Genomic DNA, 22,684 nt, shown 5'->3' with positions numbered 1-22,684 from the left:
AGGAACTTTCAGTTAGTGTTGATTTTGGCGCCCCCTGTGGACGAAGCTGTACCTCTTATCTCTGCTGATTTTGTCCTGTACATGCCTAAGTGGTGATTTTAAACAAAAAATCTCAGCCTGCTTTCTTTAACAGTCACATATATCACTCACTTTAAATTTGTGCCCTGGAAAATGTAAACAGAGGCAGCGTGCAGTTAATCGCTTCATCTGACACCTACCCCCCGCCAGCTCTTTCAGGCATTAAAAATAACTATATAGAAACAATCAATCTTGTCGCTGATGGTCTGCTTTGCTTTTGTAGCTCATATAGAGTAATGAGAATTAATTTCAGTCTGTTTCATAACAAGAGAAAAACTCCTCACAGGAGCTTTAATATAAAGAAAAACATTTTATAAATCTGTGGGTGTACCTTAAAGATGACGATACAGATCGTTGTTTTTACTTTGTATCGATGATATTCACTCACTGAATGCAGAGATCCACATCGATAGTGTTACACCCCTAAAGGCTACTGTGTATAATGGTGATCATACTCATTTTAACCATCTTATTTGTGTTAATAACATGCTGATTCAATGTGATCCCGGTTTATATTAGTCAGTGATCGTGTTGTTGTTTGCAGTTAATTTAAAATGCACAAATTTAAGCCTCTTTATGTTAACATGTGACCACATTATACCCTTAAACCCTAAGCTAGCTAAATTCGTATTAACATGTAATATTCCTAAAAGTGTACTTTTTGACCAGAATTTTGTTTGCTCTTTTTAGGACCTGTGTCCACTTACAGCGGTTTTTGTGCACCTATTTTCTATACATAACCAACGTAGTTCTGCGTCAATGTCAATGTTCAATGCCGGCCAATCAAAATCAAGAAGAGGCGGGACTTTGTCAACAACTATGGCAGAGGTGAATTTCAGTTTTTTGGAGGGTAAAATTTCCTTGTCTTCAGCTGCTGCTAACGCCAGGACACTATTCCTTCCCATTGTTTTTACATTTTCTTTGTAAAGTTTCCTTTAATAAAAGGAAATATTGAGCATCCAGAGTAACTTAAAACAGACATAACGATCACCAACAAGGGAAGCAGAAGTGCGGCCAGACAACTTTTTTAAACCTAGCAACAGTAAGCGTCAGTGAGAAGCGCTCTCTTCAATTCCTTTTGTAGTTTTTTTACTTTTCGATTCATATCATCTGATCATATCAAAATAACATAATTAATGTCGAATGTTGCACAATTATTACACAGCCTTTCCTAGTTCTGCCATCGTCTAGTCATGTCTACTTAATTTGATCTTGCTCTGCTGTTTTCACTCTCTTCCTTCCTTGTCGCTGCCTCTCGCTTCTGTCGTTTCCTCTACATTCCTTTGTTCCTCTCTTTGTCTCGTCTCAGTAACCCTGTCTGTAATTCAGAGCTTCCTGGTCGATGGTCAGCACGAGCATTAATTGATCTTTTCGCAGAGAAAGTGGCTTCTGAAGGGGGTAATTCTGTGTTGGCAGCACCTGCCTTCTTCAGGGAAGAAGTAGATTAACAGCTGACACCATCTATCTGGTAAGAGGGGAAGAAAGAGCGGTACAGAGCGAGAATGAGAGAGACTACAGGGCTGCAGGTGGATGGGAGGTGGGACTAAATGTGTTAAAGAATCTGTATAATTTTTGTATTCTTGTGAAAGGCTTTGTTTAGACATGTTCCCTGGTTAGTCACTTCAGCTTATATGCACTACACTTTGCAGATGAAAGTAAACACTATCACCGTTTCTGTGTTTGGTGTAGTTACCTTAGTTAAGGTCTGTGAGTTTCCAAGACTCTCCGAGAGGCGAGGGTAGGTGTAGGAGCTGTACGGGTGGGCCTGCGGGGGGTTCTTGAACGCCCCGCTGGCCGCATAAGGAACATTTGGCTCCTGCAGCCCGGAGCCTGACCGAGACCGCTGCCTGATTGCCGGCGTGGGGCTGGTCTGCGTCACGTAGGAACTCTTGGGCCGCTTGTCATATTCGTCCCGCAGGCCGCCGTAGCTCCACTCGCTGTCCGGGTAGTTTATCTGCTCGCTGTGTAGCGAGGCTCGAGACGGCGTTCCTACTGAAGTGTCCCTGTAGTCCTGACTGGAAGAGCCACCCACAGATGCCCGGTAGTAGCCGCTGGAGCCCACCCCGCTCCCCACCGTGGAGGCCACCTCGTCCGCAGAGCGCCCTTTGCTCTCCAGGTAGGTGTGGTAGTCCGGGGGAAGCTTGCCATAGTCTGATTTTTGGGGCATGGCGTCCGGGTAGAAGGGGCTGCGAATGGGGTGCGAGTGCCCATTCTGCTTGGTGAACCGATAGTGCCTCCCAAGGGCCCACTCCCCATCTACAGAGAAGCCGGGCCTGCTGGGGTCGAGAGAGAAGTCCCTGCTGGAGGTGTCGAGGTCACAGGAGTAGCGGGAGTAGTAGTGGTTGAACCCGTTCTCCTCTGGGGCGTTGGGGTGACCACTGACGGAGGGTTTGGAACTGGTTCCTGCCTGGTGGGGGCCTGGTGGACTCTCTTTACGCAGGGAGTTGGAGCGCGTCACTGAGATGTTGTCAAACTCCTCCAGGAGGCCGTTGATGGACGCGTCTTTGGGCGGGCGGTTCCCTCGAACAATCGTCTGCGAGAAGAACAAACACATTTACACTTAACATACGAGAGAGAGCTCAGCCTGAGAGTTTGATGGAGACGGCCCTGATACTTTGGGTTGCACAACATTCAGGTTCAGTTTAATCATTCACGGCTGACAACTGAATGAAATGAATTGAAATTCCAGTTTAAACAACTTGAGGTAACCAAGGCGCCAATTTTCAGGCTGGAAGTTCAATTCATGTGTATCAGGGCTTTGTGACAAGTATGACATCAATCATCACTTGCAATCAATGAACGTCGATATCGGTCATTTTAAAGAACAGCAGGCCACACAACCACTAGTTGTTGTGAGTTTGGATGCAGCTCTAAAATGCATGGAGATAAATGGCGGGATTCCTCAGATGCTAAAAGGAAACCAGTGGCGGATTCATGGAGCTAATTCCTGCCCCATTTCCCTCGCAACAGATTAGCTTCATTTTCAGTGGGCTGATGGGGACGCATTAATAGTCGTGATGTTGGGTTTAGCGCTCGTGAGGAGCGTGAGCACACCAGCACGCGCTTGCACACGAAAAAAAAAGAGAGAGAGAGAGGAGGAGAGAGATGAAGTGAACACACACGCTCACATCTGCTTCAAAGCAAAGGCAGCTTAAACATCAGGGGTGCTGCTGATCCCCTCCTACCTCGTGTTAAGCCCTTTTCACGGATGTGTCGTGAGTCATGGGGAACGGGTGCTACAGCGGTAGAACTACCCTCTGTGAGGATCACCACCTCCGTACTGTAAAAATCGTGATACTGATGGTGAAAGCCAGACACGCTGCTGTTATCTACCTGTCTCTCTGCCGCTTGGGCATTTTTAGGAAACGCTGCATTAGAACAATAGACACATGTTGCGTGACTGCTGAGAGCTGAGAGGAGGATTTCAAACTCTTACATAATCTATCTGAGAGTTTTGGTGATGATCAAACACAACTGTAAAATGCTATTTTGGGAGATCTCACTGGTATTCAGGGGTGCTTTCCAGCCTCTAAGTAGCTCAAGTATTAAATCCATCCAGTCAACATCCCAGCTAGTTTAGCTTTAAACAATAACCCCTCTGCATCATTTCCCTCGTTAGTCTTTTCGACCTCTTGCTGAACCGTACCCTCGGACCTGACAGTGTCACATCAGCAGGTTCTTTGACAGCGTCTGACAGCGCTCACGCCTCGCTGTCTGTCACTTAACTGTCATACTCGTCTCCGCTGTGGTTTGTCCGTGTCACATGTGCTGCTGCGGCTGAGCATCAGAAAAGCCGGATAATCATCGTCTCTCAGCAACATTGTGCTGACACCGAGATACATCAAGACTCCTTCACTTAGATACCTGCAAACTGCCACACTTACATCCTCTCATCTGGTTTTTCTAAAGCACTGAGGATCAAGCAGGCTACCAGTTATCAAAAACAGTGTTATCCCTGACTATCAAAGAGTCTCTTTTTTCCTTTGACCCGTCTAAGAGGGTTTGAGTTTTGCCTAAAATACATTTCTGACAGAGGTGTTGATCAAGGACTCTTCAGTAAAATCAAGTCTCTCTCTTTGTGCCTGATTCTTCCACATCGTTAAACACTTTGAGTCATGTTTGTGGCGTTGCTCCAGAGATTGCAATGTTGGACTTCTGTTCAAGCACTCTTGTCAAAACAGAAAAATCTCAACATATTGGATGGATTGCCGTAATAGTTTGTTTAGTTTGCATAGTCCAGAGAGTCCCAATAGCTTTGCGGTTCCTTAAACTTTTCTTGTAGTGCCATCACAAAGCAGACATTTGTGGTTATGAGGGAAATATACCGACCATTGTTTTCCTTCTTTTTTTGGCATTTTGCCTTCATCAGACAGGACAGTGGATAGAGTCGGAAATGTGGGAGTCGAACCCAAGGCCGCTGCCTCGAGGACTGCGCTTCTGTAAATGGGACGTGCGCTTTAATGAGCTAAACCGGCACCCCATCTTGTTTTTTTTTATCTTCCACAAACATTAAAGGTCCCTTGAGGATCCGTTTTTCTTTCTGTGGTGTTTATCTGACTTACCATGTAGCGTCAGTATATGTGTGCTTTGGTTTTATGACTAAACACCGATGATATTCTAATTACCTTGAATGTACCTGTCTGTACTACTGAGATAATGTCAGCATCCCTCTTAAAATCAGCTCGTTAGCATTGTACTTTAAGCATTGTAGCTACAGGATTGTAGCATTTAAAGTAACAATCTTGAAGATTTTCATTTAAATAAACGTCTGTTAAATCACCGAATAAGGTAGCACAATGGTGATTGAGCCTATGGCCCACTGATGAAAGCCTTTACATTTGCAGTATATAGTATTATTATGGACTGGGTGTCTGGTGCGACTTCCGCAAAAAAAAACAGCGGCAGCACCCAGTTAGTGACGCGTTTTCCATCACCCAGCAGTGGTTGGTCTGCCAGAGAAGGTAGGCGGAGCTAAGCGGCTGCTTTTCCGGTCTCTGCAAGTGTTGCGAGTAAACAGTAATCTACTATGCCCAACTGTGGGCGTCTGGTTGAATTGGGAAGTGTGCTCCTGCAATTACTGTTTATCGCCACTAGGTGCCGCCACAGAGAACAAAACTGAAATCTTTGAGATTTATATCTTTAACTTGCTGCATTTTTGTATGCTGTGTGTGAATACAGACTACATAAAAATCATGTTTAAACTAAAAAAAGCTGCATTTACCCAACTTGGACAGAGTTATCCTGACTTTGGAGTCTTGGAATTTCAAGCTAGTTAGCCCTGATGCTAATAAACAGCCTAAACTAGCTGCTTTGGTTGAGTGACGTGTTTCTTACAGTTTCTTACAGACTAAAGTATCTGCAGACAAACAGCACATAGCTCCTAGAATTTGAGCTTTATCATTCGTTTAAGTGTCCAGAAGCGGTGCATTTGCAGCCATGTTTGTAGTTCTTTTTATCAAGTGGGATTTCTTTTTTGTTGCCTCTTCTACAGAGCTGACTGCAGTTGTTTCAGACTAAAATAAAGCCTTCACTATTACCATGCCTGCTTCTTTCACACATCATCTCTCCCTTCTATTCCTTCACTCGGTGCGTACCTTCTCCCCTCTCCCTCTTTTACACTCCAGTAGCTCGCCTCTGTTTGAAACTTATAGGCTGTTTGGTGCCGTGACCTGGAACCCCAAGGTGAAGCGGCCTATAAAAGCAGTGAGTAAAGCGGAGCTGAGAGGATATAGGCTGCGGGACGGATGGTCTTTTAAACAGGTCGGTGAGTGGAAATCCATCACGCTCCGGACAGATGTTGCAGCACGCAGAGCGGAGTCGGGCTGACGTGAAAAACAAGTCAGGAACAAAAGCACAGGGGTCTGCTCCTCGAGCTGCATTTTCCTTAAAACTTCCACATTAAAAAAGTGGCAGATTGAGGTCGTTAAAGGGCCGCTAATAGACTATTTTTTGCGAGGTCGAGTCACATCATGTTACGCTGCGTGGACGCTGGTGATTCGGAGCTAATTCAATTGGCGTACAACAGTCGGGAGTGTCAGTTATCTAATAAAACATCATCATCCACATTTGGTTCATAATCAATAGGAGCGTGTCGGGGAGCATGACAGGTACAGCGGGTGGAGGGAGAGCCGGAGAAACACAAGGCGGCGGCTGAGACTGAGGAGGTGAGGAGGGTGCAGAGGGGAGAGGGAGACAAGGTTAATTGTGTGCCAAATCACTGTCAAACGTTCGGCATCAGGCTTGAGAATCTCCCCATTAATTCGAATTAAGGGGCTGATACTGGTTTCCGTTCCCCCTCCCTCCTTCTCCTCGCTCTCCTCTTCTTAACCCCGTCCTTACAGCCTGTGCACGGGTCGTGTTGGGCGGCGGCGGTGACAGCGACCATATTTCACCGGCGCGCGGCGTTGGCCTGTCCTTTAGTGATAAGCTGTAATAGATCTACTCTCTCCACTCGCCACGGCCCCGTTCAAGGTAAGCACAGGAGAGAGGAGGAGTAGGGGAGGGGAGGAAAAGTAAGGAGGAAATAGGAAAGTGACGGATGATAGAGGAGGGAGGAAATGAAGAGTATGTGAGGGAGGAGTGACGCAAAAAAACAGAAGCAGAAGGAGAAACTCTGAGAAGCAGCAGAAGAAAAGGAGGATGGACGGGGGGGGCGAGGGAAGGAGGGAGGGAGGGAGGGAGTGTCGTGGAACGGGAGCAGTGAAAAATGAGGCTCATTGGGAGATAAGGGAGGATTAACCTTGCTGGTAATGAAGGGAGGGTGTGATGGGAGGATGGAGGGAGGAAGAGAGGGAGAGATAATTAATGAGCTTGCCCTTCTCGTGACTCCTCGCTAGAACCCCGGTTTGGAGGCTGCGCTTCAGTGGCCAGCAGGGTCCCGGGACAGCTGAGGGGCCGAGGAGGAGGAGGAGGCTCCTCTGCTGCAGGGCTCCTCTGCACTGCTGTTTCATTTGATTGTGCTTCTGAAGCTGCTTTTTAGTGAGGAATCTGCCACTAATGAAACTTCTTTAAAAGCAGAATTATTCCCATTTGTCAGTTTAATTTAGCCTGATTTTATATTTTAATTAAGTTCAAGTCTGTTAGAGTCAGAGGTTAAGCTCGCTCAGATCTAGTCTGTGTGATGTGCTTTTGGACCACGGCCAAAAAAGAAGTATCTATAGATGTTTTTTAACAGCCACGAGGCAGAGTGATAAACAGACTATCATAGAGAGGGGGGACGTGATGGTTTAAATATGGCGTCTCTACTGGAAGACCTTAATGGTGTTGCACTCTGGTCATTACATAAAAAGAGAGAGAGAAGTCTGTGAGAAAAGTTCAGTTACAGCCAGCCAATCACTGGGTGTGAATGTCGGATAGTCAGTTTTGTAAAGTTACAGAAAAAGGTTGGATACAGTGTGGGAGGAGGGAGTTTCCAAGTGGGTGCTTTAACTGAAAAATGGACCATTTTCTTCTTTTCAGAACATTTTTGAGATAATGTTTGGACAGTAATGTGCTCTTTTTAGGTCGACTTTAGGGTTGACAAGTACTTTATGTTCTTTAACACGCTTATTTAAATATAATATATAAGTACTTCGGTGTAAAAAACTAAATCGGACTCGCCACAAAAATTAGGGGTGTTGCCTCCTGTCCTGCGTCACACGGTGTTGTATTCCTGATGCACTTTCTTGTGAGCCTGTAATGTGTCGACTATTTTAAAGAGGGTGTATTATGCTGTTTCACATTTAAAGACATATATAATGTTACAATGTTGGATGTCCAGACTAAACGTGAGTGAAGTTTCAAACCTGTAGGTGAAAGTATGTTGGAGTAATCCCCAGGCTTCTCAGCTCAGTCTGCAGGCTGCTGTGAACGCCAGGTTTCACACAGTTTTTTCTACACGCTGCACTTTGTGACGTCACAAAGTGCAGCCTCAACAGGCTTCAGAGAGCTGGCAAATCAGAAGGAAGCGGGCTTGTAGGGGCGGGGTTTCTTAAAGGGACAGAGCTGACAGAGTCGTTTCAGGCAGAGGCTGTATGAGGGCCAAGCTACTCCACAGGTAGTGACTTTAGCCTAATACCCCCCCTTTAAAGGTTTTGTCTGTTAAATGTTAAAAACGTGAACATGCCAATCAGTTTCCTAGGACCCCAGGTGACCTCTTTGAACTATTCTCCTTCTGTTAAACCGACAGTCAAAATATATCCATTTAATGCTTTATAAATTACTTATTGATTATCAACAGTCCTGACTAATTTCTGTCAATCTGTTGCCTCTTGCAGCTGGGACAGGCTCCAGCCCCCCGCGACCCTGTACAGGATAAGCGGCATAGATAACGGACGGTTGGCTGTTGCCTCTTTCGGTCCACTGATGTGTGTGGAGATTTGCTTACCTGAACCTGCATGGCCTACACAGAGGATGGGAACTACCCTTCTGTATACTCACACACACACACACACACACACACATACACACACACATACATTCATTATACAGCCTAAAACATTATAAAAGATACACACATGCAAAACACACATGCACAACAGGGGCAGATGTGTAACTCCTCCCATTCGAGAGTCTTTAGTCACACATGGAAGCTCGTCACCTACCACACCCCCACTGTCTCTGTCCCTGCCTCTCACACACACACACACACACACACACGCGCACACACACACACACTGCAGAACATCGCCTACTCAATACACCCACTCTCAACTCTCAGTCCTGCCAAACACAAGCACACAGAAACGATGCTTTCTGACTGCAACACGCTCGCTTACATGCTGTCATTTACTATTTTGCGTCCATCAGTACAACAGAAGTATTTATATTCCTTTTTCAAATCTCAGGCTGTGTCACTACTCTGTGATTCTCTCGGTCACGACTCTCACTGCAGAGCACAACCGCGCGTGGTTTTTCATCCACACACGCACACACACAAAATGGTCAGCACACACTTCTACTACGACTGCTGCTCCTGAAGTGCAGCATCCTTCTGCTTCAGTGAGCGATCTGTGAACAGAAGCTTCTGCACGGCCGTCTGAGAGCGATAACATCAGCAGACAGAGAGACGACTCGCGGCTCCTCTGAGAGGCTCCAAAAGGATGAGCTAAACTCGTCATTAATAAAGGATCTAATACAGAACCATTAAAGAGTGAAGGTGTTCATATAAAATCAAACATCCATCAATTAAAGACGGACAATAATGGCTAGGTGGTGTGTTGTTACCGCCTCTCTGATGTGGGTGACAGTGTACGAGACAAGCACTCATATCTGTAACAACAGACATGAATCCACAGCAAACAGAACACGGATTTAGACAGATTATCTCACATGATTCAGGTAAGTAGTGAGATTAACGTGTCGTTATCCTCTAGCTCCCTCTGCTGGAAGAAAGAGGTAACAGCAGCAAGCTGCTCAGGCTGCTGTGTCCAATTGTTTTAACTCAGCTATTCAACCTCATGTCACCACCATGGCCAGCATGATGTATTCAAAGTAATTCTTTAAACCTATTCTTACTACATATACTTCTAATGAAGAGGTGGTATATAATGACTTCAATGAAATCATCTATAATATGTAAATATCAGCATTGTGTCTGATCAGGGTTTTTGAACTATGTCTATGTCTATATATTTTCTGACTGACTTTTCAAACATAAAACGTCCAGTCTGCCCCACATCATCACGTTTGATAAAAGTCCTGGACTAAAGGTATCAACCAATGACTGTATATATAGATAGACAACGTGTCTCCATCTGCTCCCATTGTACGAAATTGATGCCAAAATAGCCCCTGTGATAGGCGCTACCATCTTGCGTTGGTGACATCATACGGAGCCAGAGACTGCGCAGTAGAGATCGGCGAGTGAAGCGGCCGTAGCCACTTCCGCTAACCCAAACACACACTTAACTTACTGAAAAAACATCAAGGATCCCGCACACCGGCGTGTTTAACAGCAGAACAGCTTCTCTGTGTTGGTCTGAGGTTAACGTTCACAGGTATGGAAACTTTAATGACTGTAATGATTGTTTTAGATACTTTTCCACTCGCGGATCGTCCTCCGCTCTGCTCACCCAGAACTGATCGGCTGCAGGAGCCGTATTTGTCAACAGAGCTGTCAATCATCATTTTGACAGCATCAAATAACTCATTAAAAATAAACTTGTCAGAAAAATGAACACTTGGACGGGAATCAGCATGATAATAACTAGCTATAATGACAGAAACCATGTTTGAGAAAAATTTATTGGGCGTGTATTTTGATTTTATAGTTTGACTCATGTCCCAACTGTTAACATGGAGGAGGCGGGCTTTATGACCTACACTGCAGCCAGTCAGCAGGGGGCGCTCAAAATGTTTTGGCTTCACTTTCAGGGAGCTGTCATGTTGTCCATCTTTTTATACAGTCTATGGTATCAACATGCCAATACTCAGCAAAATCATTGCACCACATTCTGGTAAGAGGAAGTTGTTTGATGAGTAAAGTTTCAATGAAACTTGAACTGTGTGGTCAACTCATGACGCAAAGCAACATAAAGCATGTTTAGTGTGTTTGTGTGTACTATAGAGCCACATAGTGGACACAGGAAGTGACATTATCTCCTTCTTGCAGTGTCCAAAACATGTGATGAGTCCGCTAAAATGATGGGATATATGTCGTGTAAATGTAAAAATAACATTATTAGTGAATGTAGAAATGCCATTATGTATTTCGAACATGATAAATATAACATTGAATTAAATATTAAAGCTCCTGTGAGGAACTTTTGGTTTGTGTTGATTTTGGGGCCCCTCTTTGCTGATTTTGTCCTGTATATGCTTAAGTGGTGGTTTCTAAGAAAAAAAGTATTTCTTTAACAGTCACATGTATCACTCACTTTAAATGTTTGCCCTGGAAAATGTAAACATAGGCAGCGTGCAGTTAATCGCTTCGTCTGACACCTACCCCCCACCAGCAGTTTCAGGCATTAAAAATAACTACATAGAAGATGGTCTAGTTTGCTTTTGTAGCTCATATGGAGTCATCAGAATTAATTTCAATCTGTTTCATAACCAGCAAAAAACTCACAGGAGCTTTAACTTAATGATATTATATGGTACATTTTATAGTGATAAATGTAGGATCGAAAAAGGGACCCCGAAATTTCACTGTATTTTTATATTGTATAAATCAAAAATCTCAAGTTAATAGATAATTAAAAAAGTAACAGAACAGAACAGTGGTGAAAGTCTTGGGGAGGAGTGACCTGTGTCCCGGACCTGCATTTTGGTTTATTCTTTCATTATTTATTTAATTTAAATTTGAAGATATATTACACTTTTCCTCTTCCTGTAGTAATCTTAGCAGCACTTGTCTGTATTGTTTGTATAATAATTGTTCAATAAAGTTTAATATTAAAAAAATAAAATAAAACAAAACGTGACAAATCAGTGCACTGTTGATCAGCCAGTGTCCAGAATAAACAGCCTGTTAGATGGGCACTGTAGTTCTTTGCAACACTTACTTAAAAAACAGTTATGAGTGCATTTGTATGGGGACTATTTTACGCTGCGGATTAACGCACATTTGGTCTGCTTGTATTCATGGCAGAAAAAGATGCATTAGGCTTTCACAAAAAAACATCATACTAGTTAGAGGGATCAATTTATGCTTCTTCTTAAAATGGATTTGTTAGTACAAGAAAATTATTGAATACTTCCAGCTTTATATTAAAAAACAAGTTTAAGTTGAGCAAGAAGGAGATTGTTAATTCAGTTTCACGATCATGAATGTAATTTTTACTAAAGCAATCACAAAATGTTTAAGTGTTAAACAATATCTCAATGAAACAGAAAGTTTAGCTCACGTCTGCAGTGATGTTGGAGAAGCAGGAAGTGTCTTGTGCTCTGCTGCCCTCTGCTGGTCAGACTCAGTATTTCAGATCTCAACCAGCACATTGTCAGTTAAATAAGCATGACTTAAAATGATGTGGCTGTTAATTTCACTGATTAAGGGACAAAGCGCAGCGAGGCCTCTGCTAATCTGATTCTCTGAGACACGTATCTTGAATCTCACTCAATAATTACGACGACTAATCCTGACCTCGGTCGAATATGACCTCGGATCAGCACGCAGGCTGACAGGCTGACCCACCTGTGTTACTCAGCGAGGATTTAATAGAACAGTTTCACTGATTTCCTGACGTGTTATTAAGAGAACTACAGATGAGGTCTCTGCAAACATGAACAGGATTATTCAAGGAGGGATTTTGGAGCATTTCCATGATTAATAGGCTGTGAGCTGACCTGTTTCCTCGGGCCATCCTGCTGCCTGTTAGTTACTGTGTTTAATAACCATCATCTCAACAGGAGAGGCTGAACACTCAGGGTTTCACTGAAGAGGTAGATACCATCATGTTCTGCAGAATAATGAAAGCTGAATTAAAAATTATTCTGATTAAGCCAATTACAATGTTTGTTTGTACATGTTTAGGCATGGCTTTATGCATAAACAGTGGGGTAAGGGAAGTATAGAAGCATTTGCCTCCAACAAGAGCATTAAAAGGAGGAATATAAAAGGCTTACTGTTAGTGAAATATGTATCAGTTCTCAGCCTGAAGTACAACGGGGCTGGTATGTTTTATAAGTGAAAGAAATTGTCCTTAAAATTGACCCTAACTTTAACCTGTGTATCTGCTTCAGCGTATTGTAACATGCAAGAGGACAGCTTTATGAAGATTTTTCAACATGTTTTTTAAGGTCTTGTTAATGGGAGAGAAGTCTAAGTCAAAGACTGTATATAAAAAGTAAATGGACTGTACTTGTATAGCGCTTTTCTAGTCTTGCGACCACTCAAAACTGCTTTTACACTACATGACACATTCACACACACACACACACACACACACACACACACACAAAGACACCTTGACATGTAGACTGAGGGAGCTGGGGATTGAACCATCAACCTTCTGATTGAAAGACGCCTGACTCTACCACTGAGCCAAGAGTTTAACGTAAAAGCTTTGGCCCTATATTTCAGATGGACTCCCACCTTCAGCTGTGTGTGTGTTTATGGTTTCAAAAACTCTGTCGGTAGCGAAACAAATATAACCTCCAAGCTAGTAAGCTGCAAGAGATTTGACAGAGATTTGGATAGCACAATAAAGCATGCATTATGTCTTCTATCCTGAAGTCATTTACACCCCTTTGATGTTTTATGTGGCGTTTTCTTTGGGAATGAAGCCATTGTAATGCCAGGCCAAAAAAGTTTCCTCCTGTCACTGCGCCATGGGTTTAGTGCAGGTACAGTGCAATGTGGAAACAGGTCTAGCTCATACGCTTCTAAAGTATGGAGTGTGTCTATAGCTCCATTCTGTCTTAAGAGACCTCTGAAGCTCTCTTAAAGTAAAAACCTAGAAGTTTTTCATGTAAATAAATGTCTGTTTAATCACTATCTATCACCAAATGAGGTAACACAATGGTGACTGAGCTTATGGCCCACTGATACCTAACAGGTTGTCAGATAAAAATAAGTATAGGAGACGAGAGTCTGCTTGATATAATTACTTCAGTGTGCACATCTCAGTTTGTGTAGCACACATTAATGTATTGTGTGTTTATGTATATAATGCTGCTGAAGTGAGACAGTGGAGCCCCCTCACACAAGCTAGTGATTATTTATAGCTATACTTCCCTCCTCTGACGTGATCCTTCCGACCCCCACAGCTCCCCGCCCGGCAGCTCAGACCGGCGTGACCCAGTGACCTTTGACCTCAGCCTGGGCAGAGCCTCAACAACAAGCTCCAGGATCCACGAGTCACACAGGGTGCTACGCAATGAGCGAGGGACGGTTTCCAGCAAAATGGATTAGTGGTGGAGGCATAATGAAATACAAACATACAGTCGGAGCAAATCCCCGACCTTAAGCACATTAGTGCAGCAAAGCCTGGACACCCTTCTCTTTTTTTTCCATCCCTCTAAGCATAGGCAAGCTGAGGGTGGTTCACAAACACAGCCGGCAGACATATCCGGAAAATATAACAAAAAAACCCTGCAAAACTGTGATGAATTATGTGATCTAAACAGGACTACTCTTTGAGGAGTTTCCAACAGAGTCTGTCACTGTCGGTGAAACTTTCTGATCTAAAGAAGAGAGAGGAGAGGAGACAGAGAGCAAGAAGAAGAAGGGATCAATTAAATGTCCCTCAGTTATCTTCTTGTCAACCCTGAGACAGATAAACAGACAGCTGCCCGCTTTAGATTAATTACACACAGCAGCGTTCATTAATCTGAAACCCGTCACATCAACACGCCTACCATCCTCATTCATCCTCACTTTGTACTCCTTCCTCACTCATTACAGCGCTCTCCTGGTGTCTGTTCTCCTCTCACTTCGACTCACTCACACTTTCATCCTCCAGCTTACATCTGCAACTGTCAAGGTCACATCAGAAAAGAGACCGAAGGTGTGTAATATTATGAACGTGAGAGATGTAACCGCACAATATCTTAATGTACTTTGTGCCAAAAAAGGCAACACGTCAACTTTTACCTGCTAAACGTCAGCATGCTAGCACTGTAATTGTTAGCTTGTATGTTAGCTAGCCTCACAGTGATGCTGCATGATAGCAGACTCTTATACTCCTTTCCCACCGAAATAAGCGTATTGACGCGGGTTTCTCAGACCCGGGAAGACCTGCTTATAGATGCCGAGCATCCTCCTGTCGGCCTCTTTTCTGCTGCGTCACCGTCTGACGTCACAAACGCGCCTGGGACAGGGTTAGTAAACAGTGAAGATGTTACGGTGGTGAGGTCTTTATTGTATCTATTACCCATTCAATCTGTTTATCAAACTCGGCGCCAACAAATTTGTAACGATGGATGGAGACGGGAGGAATTTGTAGCTTAGTTACCAACGGAGCAAAGAATCACGCTGGAAAGGGGATGGAGATTAGCGTGTCGACACAGGTTTTGTGTACCCTTGGTCTACTGCAGAGTCATCTGACCGGGGTTTGAATGCTGATTGAAACCTGTCCCATTAAGCAAAAAAGCTGGGTATTAGTGGGTTTTTTGACCAGTGGGAAAGAGGCTTTAGTCTGTCACTGACTGTGGTAAAAGGTTGCTAATAGTTCTTTAAAAATATATGAAAGCATTAAGGGCCTGTGTCCACTAACAAGGTTTTTTGCAGCAGCGCCTATTTTCTAAACCAAACCAATGCAGTTCAGCGTTTTCAGTGCTCAACGTCGTAAGCACAAAAACATCCTCGGAGTTCAACTTTTGGAATACCAACACGCTCGTCAGTGTCACTTCTCTGTCATCGGCCAATCAAAATCAAGAATTTGATTTCATATCTCAACCAGCACATTGTCAGTTAAATAAGCGTGACTTAAAATGATGTGTATGTTAATTTCCCCGATTAAGGAACATAACGTTTTTTTCGAGGGTACAATTTCCAGGTCTTGTGCTGGTGCTAATGCGAGGACACAGTTCCTTTACATAGTTTGAATGTTGTCTTTGTAAAATTTCCGTGAATAAAAGCAAATATTAAGCATAAAGAGCGATTTAAAACAGACTTAACGGTCACTACATAGGGAAGCGAACGTGCTGCCATACGACTTTCGTAGCCTAGCAACAGTAAGCGTCGGTGAGAAGCGCTCTGAAATTGAGCCAGCACAGAAAAGGCTGTTAGTGGACACAGGCCCTAAAGGTTCTGCGGTAAGCATCCAAGCAAAGCTAGCTAAGAGTTAGCTAACATTTCTACAGCTTGGACATCTTTTAATTCTTGCTTATAAATAAAAATGAAACAACCATATTGCATTGAGCGCAGTGGTAATAGTTATCTTCAGCAGTCTATCTTATGACAAAGGTTAAGTCAAGTCATGCAACTTAACTCTGACATTTTTCAGCCTGTGTTACATCTGAAAAAAAGAGACTGCCTTAAATGTGATCTTTAATATTAAACTGTAAGGCCAAGATTATTGTTGTATGAAAATATTTTTTTATAGTGTTTTTATTGTCTTTTCTTTTGAGTTTTCCTGCCTGGCACAGCCCCTCACATGAATCTTTCAGATTTAATGATAGTAAGATGAGGGAAATTAAATAATAAACAACAGCCTCAACTAAAATGTCGATAGATTAACCAAAAATGTGATTTTCCTCCAGTATCTTTCTACAATGAAAAGTGACGAGTATGAGTTGAAAAACTGAGAGTTGTAGTTTACTCTCTGGCCACATGAGGATACTGCAGGTCCAATCATACAATTACTTCAAACACATACAGTGTACAGTAGCATCTGCAGAGTGAGAAACAAAGAATTCAAATAATCTCTTATGTCATTTTGAAACACGAGCTTGTGCACAGTGATTATACAGGTTTTCAAATACTCCTGTCCTCTTCAATAGAAGAGGAATATCCACACTGGAGTTATAAAGGAACAAAAAGCAGCACTTTTAATTAAACTCTGCAAGGCACAAAGTTTTCATGTGTCCAAAAAGATCTGGATGTTTTAAGTCACCCTGCAGTTCCTGATTAAGACATTGGAGAGCTCTTCATGTCCATTACAAACTTTTACTTTTAAAGTATGACACTCCAGTCATCTCAAATCAGTTTCCCTGCAACAATCCCTCCCTATTTAAAATTCACAGCCTAAATGTTCTTCCAAAAAAAAAAGAAACCCACATTCAGATACTGAAGGATGGTTGTTAGCCAGGACATTTTGAGCCGCCCTGGCAGAGAACGACGCGTGCTGCTGAAAGCCAAAATTCCCCCGCCGACTGCGGCTCCGAAAGCCTCCGCGAGAGGTGATTTGCAGAGTGTGACTGTGAATGGCAGCCGCGAGAGAAGGAGACAAAGTGGGAAAGCGAAGGAGGAGGAGGAGCAGAGTGGAGGAAGGAATGAGAGAGGTCTAAATCAATGCCATCCACTTCAGCTCAGTGCCAAGAAAGACAGATGCTCTCTCTGTCTGTTTGTGTGCGCGCGCAGAGGGCGCACGCCCGCACAGACACACATCAATCAGGAGTTATTTTTCCTTCAAGTCTATTTCTGCTTTGACCAATTTAATCCTCGATCAATGTAAGAGGGGATGTAACACACTCGGAGTCAAATTCAAATCTAACTCCAAATTAAACGCACATCGATCACAGCGTCCAACTTTCCTCTCTGTCTATTAAGAAGCTGAATGAATGTGCATGACAGGAAAGAGCACAAAGAAATACTGTAGTTTAAGCGTGCGTGTGTTCTATAATAAAGAAAGAAAGTAGTCCCGTTTGATGCTCTTTTAAATTGTCCATCCACAAGGTAAAAAATCTGACAGGCTTTTAGGTTATAAGAACTTTTAACGAGAGGAGACGTTAGAGATTCTGGACCTGAGCGCTCGTCTAGCCCTCATTCATTCTCAGTCCGGACACTTCCCTGTCTTGGAGCTCACCCAATATCATTAAATCCCGCTGCAATAAAACGCCTCCTCAAATTAGCAGCTCTCTGCGTGCACATGTCAGAACTATAATAGCACACTTCCCTTTCCAATAAAGACACAGGTTTGCATTTCTGCCCCTGGAGCAAGGACTGGGTGACCCTGTTCAATCAGAAACAGTATCTCGCTCTCAGCTCTGTTTCCATATGTATACATACAGCAAACCCAGCAAAGCTACAGAAATAACTCTCGCTCGGAGCACAAACCTGCACGGTCTCTGGAAACATGAGGAAACAAGCAGCGCTCTGTGCGGCTGTAATTTATGGCGTGTCACAGTTTAGTGTTAAAAATGCAACAAAAACAGAAGCCGGTTTTAAAAACAGTCAAAAATGTGACCTTTTTAAATCCGTGCAGTGTCAGCAGAAAAAACAGCAAATGCTGAATGGAGCAGCTACCTGCAACATCACTGTTTGCTCTAATATGTGTTCACTAAGTGCTGCAAACTGCTGGCAGGGAGAGCAGACACTTGTTGCACACACAAAATCTGCATCGCCAGCATACCAGCATGCGGTCTTGGCTCGGCAGACACAGAAACACTCAAACACCCCACCTGTAACTGTTTATGAATCGTCTGCGCCCGGGCTTTAAACACCACCGCCTCCTCTGTCTCCACCTGCCTCGGCCTCCCCGTCTCCCTCGGCCCTCTCTCGGCCCTCCTGCTCGCTCCGGCCCCGGTCTCTGCAGCTCCTCGACCCCCTGCCATAACAAGTCGACTCTGGCCCGGCTGCAGCTACGACCAGACCGGATGGACTGGAAGTCTGGCCCTCTGCAGAAGCTATCCCCCCCCGAATGATCATGTTTCCGCTTCTGTCACCTGCCAAAGAGCTGGTGGGGGAAGGTGGGGGTCTGCCTGTGCTCTGCTATTACTGACCCACTGACATTTACAGTAGTAGAGCTATACCAGTTATCACCCCGCGTGTCATGCCCATTGTCACGTGCCTCTCACTGTGCCAGTCCTCTCCTTTGTCTCTGTAACACACACTCAGACAGCCAATATGTCAAAACATGAATATCTTGGAGGCTTTTCTGCATTAATTTCCACATAAAAAGACTCAATGTTATGCTATATGACACAAAAACACTCAGCATGTGGTTCCTCAAAAGCCACAATACACACTAAACATGTTTAAAAATCAGCTACAGGCGATGTACTCGACGATCCCGGGCGCATTTTGTTGCTTTCTTCCTCCGGTATGATGTAATATTTTCAGAGCAGCTATATAATGGGTTTGACAGCACAGAGATGTTCAGCTACCTAAAATACCAGCGAGCTCTCTCCACCTACACTACCTACAGCACATGTAACCCACAGCACAATGCAGGAAGTTTAGGCAGCACTCTGGAGGCTGTCAGTGGGCATTTTGGGTAATGGAAGAAATCAGAAACAGACGGAGAGGAAGGAAAGGTCGGCCGAGGAGAAGAAGATGTATGATCTGCAGTCATGAAGGCAATTTCTTCTTCCTCTTTTGACCCTTAACTACGCACATTTTCTAAAGATATTTAGTACGTTATATGTGGCTTTTGTTAAACTGATTTAGAATCAAAAAGTTGATTACCATGTGGGTTACTGTGTGTGTTGCCTTTTGTATTAATGCTGCTTTTAATATATCTAAGAAAGTCTTTACAAATGGAGCAACACCTGCGAAGTAGTTCAGGCAGGCAACTCGAGCTGCACTGATTGCACACTTGATGTGTGTCATTCTCCGCGATCATCGGACAAACACCAGTTTGGCGGTCTATTTAAGCTGCAAGATTTGCGGTCTCTCCTTCTGCTCTGTACGGAAGCCCTGAGCGGACATGCATCCATACATTTTATTTACTCTTTTTCCTTAACTTCCGGTCGTTTTCTGACATCTTAACTTATTCATCTCGTTATCTCGAGTTGAAAAAGCACAAAACGAACATAGAAGAAGGCTTAACTTCCTTCACTAGTGTGGGCAATGGCAGCATGGCATGTCGTGGTCTGTATTGTCACAGTGACCAGCCTGTTGTTTTGTTTTCTAGATCTGTGGAAAAATATCCCGTTATAATGGGAGCTTTGTTTTCCCGAGACAACGAGAAAAATAAGTAGAGAAAACAACTGAAATAACTCGTTATGATGGTAAAATTGAGTAAATAAAATGTATGGATGCATGTCTGCTAAGGGCTTCCATAGCCCTGTACCACTACTGCACTTTCAGCCCCGCCACCACTACCCCCAGCATCCACCTGCAGCTAACTAAGAATATAACTATTAACATATCTGATCTGTCTTTGAACCAAAGTGCATGTAAGTTCTGACGCAGACCACTGATGTTCGCACCCTGCACGTCGTACTCGCACTCTCAAGTGTATCTAAAATCTTGACATATTTTGTCATGCTACAACTGCAAATTAAAATGTATTTTATTTGGGTTGTATGCCTCGGACCAACCCCAAAAAGACTGCTTTCTGGGCAGCTCCTGTTTGTTAATCCAACAGTAAAAAGTAGGGATGCACGATATTATCGGCACGTTATCGGTTCCGGCCGATATTGGCTTAAAAATGATCGGATATCGGCGTGTCGGCGATATAATTAACCGATAAAATAATGGGCTGCTGCATACTTGATTAAATGCCCGACCTCGGCGCAATGTCCCCGGCGTGAAGAAGACCTGTGCAGCGCAGCGTGATGACGTCACGTGTGTCTACCTGTAGCATGAGAGAGTTAGAAGCCAAAATGTCCGTGGTGTGGAAGTTTTTCAAAGTGTCCGAAATAGAAAACAAAACTGCTATTTGCAATGACTGCTCAGCTTCGGTGATGCGAGGAGGAGCCAAGGCAAAGTCTTTCAACACTACAAACTTGATTAACCATCTCAAGACCCGTCACCCCGACCGTTGTAACAAATGTGATAAGAGTATCACCATTATGCTGTACGCTAATTCCAATACAGAAGAGAGTTGATGATCTCTGCAATTAAGTGTGCGGGAAAAAAATATCGGTATCGGTAATCGGCTAAACGAGTTGTAAAATATCGGCATATCAGATATCGGCAAAAAATCCAATATCGTGCATCCCTAGGCCAAACAAGTCCATTTGAACAAATACACTTAAGCACTGTAAATGCAGAGAGGCAGCTTTAATATTCTTGCACCCATTCTGTCTGTTATATTAATCTCACATGTCTGATTTTGTTACAGCCGCCTTCAAACGTCTCCATTCATCATAACACTTATCTGATTAAGTTGTTGCAAACCTGTGGATCCACTGAAGCCATTAAACTACTATTACATTAACTTCCATTATCATGAAGCCATACTGGATGTGTCACACTAATTAAATCTGAAAATGGACGACCTCAGGAGGCGATACAAAGTGCTCTGCTGCTCATAAATAACCTTTTTGAGGGAATAATAAGAGGCATTCAGATATCAGGAGATACAATCCAGGAGAGGAGCGTGTTATTTGAAGAGGAGAGGAGGTATTAAGGAGACCTTATAACATGATGCGCATGATCCCTCCTGGTTCATGTTTTATATGTGAACGTGAACATCTCTCTTCTGCAAGGACAGTAGCATTACGAGGAATCAGCTTTAAGTTGGTCTCTGAAATCATGAAATCCTCGTAGGCTATTTTTCCTTCTCTAACTGGCTTACTGACGCTGATGTCCACGTCTCGAGGGCTGATGGATAACACAGGGATCAAGAAAGGAATTTAAATTGCTTCTAATAAAACATGCATTTGGGTAAAAGTAGAAATGAGACTCCCTCATGCTCGCTCAGATTTACTCTCTCTCCCCTCCGCGCTCATCAGCCGACTTTCACTCCTTCATTTAAACCAATCACACTTCACCGCGACCTTTGTCAATCAATCATCTCATCGCTGTCACAGTCTAAAGCCGTCCCTCTCTGCCGCTGTCACTTGTCATTTCAGCCAAATTGATGTGACCCTCCTCCACCACATTCCCCCCACATCACATTCAGCACCCAGGGGTCCTTCCACCCTGCTCCACAGCACATCCATCCAGATCTTCAGCCTTCACCCCCTTCGCCGCCACCACCTCAACCAGCTGTGTCTTCACTCCATCAGGGGGATGTTTATTTGCCCAAAGCATCAATGTCCCTTAATATAATACTTTATCTTTAAAGAAAGGGCGTCGCCATCTTGTTTTTGTTTTTTGGAACAGAACATGTACATGTATTGCCACATCCCTATCCTGGGGTACCGGTCGCAACAGTAGCTTCCTGTCAATCACAGGAAACCACGCCCTGTTGTGGATTGCTAAATTAAAGGGACTATATGTGAGATTTGACATGTCTTCATCAATCAAATATCATTTTTTATAGCCAATGTGTGAAGGGATAGTAGAGGGACTGATAAGTTGAGACCTCCGTTGGCCCGAACAACCTGGTGGATGATTTTTATGTCAAGCACACGGGCCGGTTTTCCCGGGAAACAAGAGGATGTGACGAATGTGCGCGTTCGCAAGTACCTCTGCTGAGAGCTCATTCTCCGCCACTGCAACACAAGACAACGCAAGCTGTCCTCAGAACTGTCAACCGGCACCCACAACAACACCAACACAAAGTACACACAAGAATAAAAAACAAAAAAAAGTTTTAACTAGTGAAGCCCGTCTGACCAAACAGGAATATGATCGACGTGATTGCTTTAGGGGATCAAAGCAAACACACAACTGGCTTTCTTGCTACGCGACGTTAGCTTGTTGTTAGCTCAGTAGTAAGTAAAACTTATACTTAGTTTGATTTTTCTTTCACTCTCTTGGGGTCAAGTGTCTCACTGCTGCTTCTCCTCATTTTTGTTCTGCAAACTTGAAACCTGACAGCTTTCAGGTCCAACTGTTTTCTCCGTGTCGCCACAGCGACCTGTAAATGTGACGTGTGGCATTTGAGTGAAGGGAAAAAAACGGTGCTTCGCTGCTAATTTTGGACCTTTTTTCACATTTTATTTCAGTTACAGTTAATTTATTGAACCGGGAGACGGCTACAGTTTACCAGAAACACATGATAACAATTCTGTTGTTAAGTCACAAGGTGCTTCTATCTGCCTCTTTCTTCAGCACCTTATTTTACACAGGTATATATGCTCATTTTCACAGTTAGATTGCCAGTTTATCACGGCGTTGGCCTGTTCTCTTAATTACACTGATGGTAGTATTAGTAACATAGGAGATAAATATTCTGTTAAGTTTATT

At 43.6% G+C, this 22,684-nt stretch overlaps 1 protein-coding gene across 2 annotated transcripts in view; it reads right to left on the bottom strand.

Annotated features, from left to right (window-relative positions):
* The window catches only part of pak5 (p21 protein (Cdc42/Rac)-activated kinase 5), an 80,830-nt gene that overhangs the window by 14,946 nt on the left and 43,200 nt on the right, over positions 1–22,684 (bottom strand). For both annotated transcript variants that reach the window (XM_069657217.1, XM_069657218.1), the window contains one exon: positions 1,772–2,611. In XM_069657217.1, coding sequence (XP_069513318.1) covers positions 1,772–2,611 — 840 coding nt within the window. The remainder of the gene's footprint in view (positions 1–1,771; positions 2,612–22,684) is intronic.

The sequence above is a fragment of the Semicossyphus pulcher genome, unplaced genomic scaffold (assembly GCF_022749685.1).
Source record: "Semicossyphus pulcher isolate SPU_LCO1_2020_fin unplaced genomic scaffold, fSemPul1.0.p SCAF_11, whole genome shotgun sequence".
Lineage (NCBI taxonomy): Eukaryota > Metazoa > Chordata > Actinopteri > Labriformes > Labridae > Semicossyphus > Semicossyphus pulcher.
The sequence above is the reverse complement of the archived record's forward strand: the minus strand, read 5'-3'. Positions and strand labels throughout refer to the sequence as shown.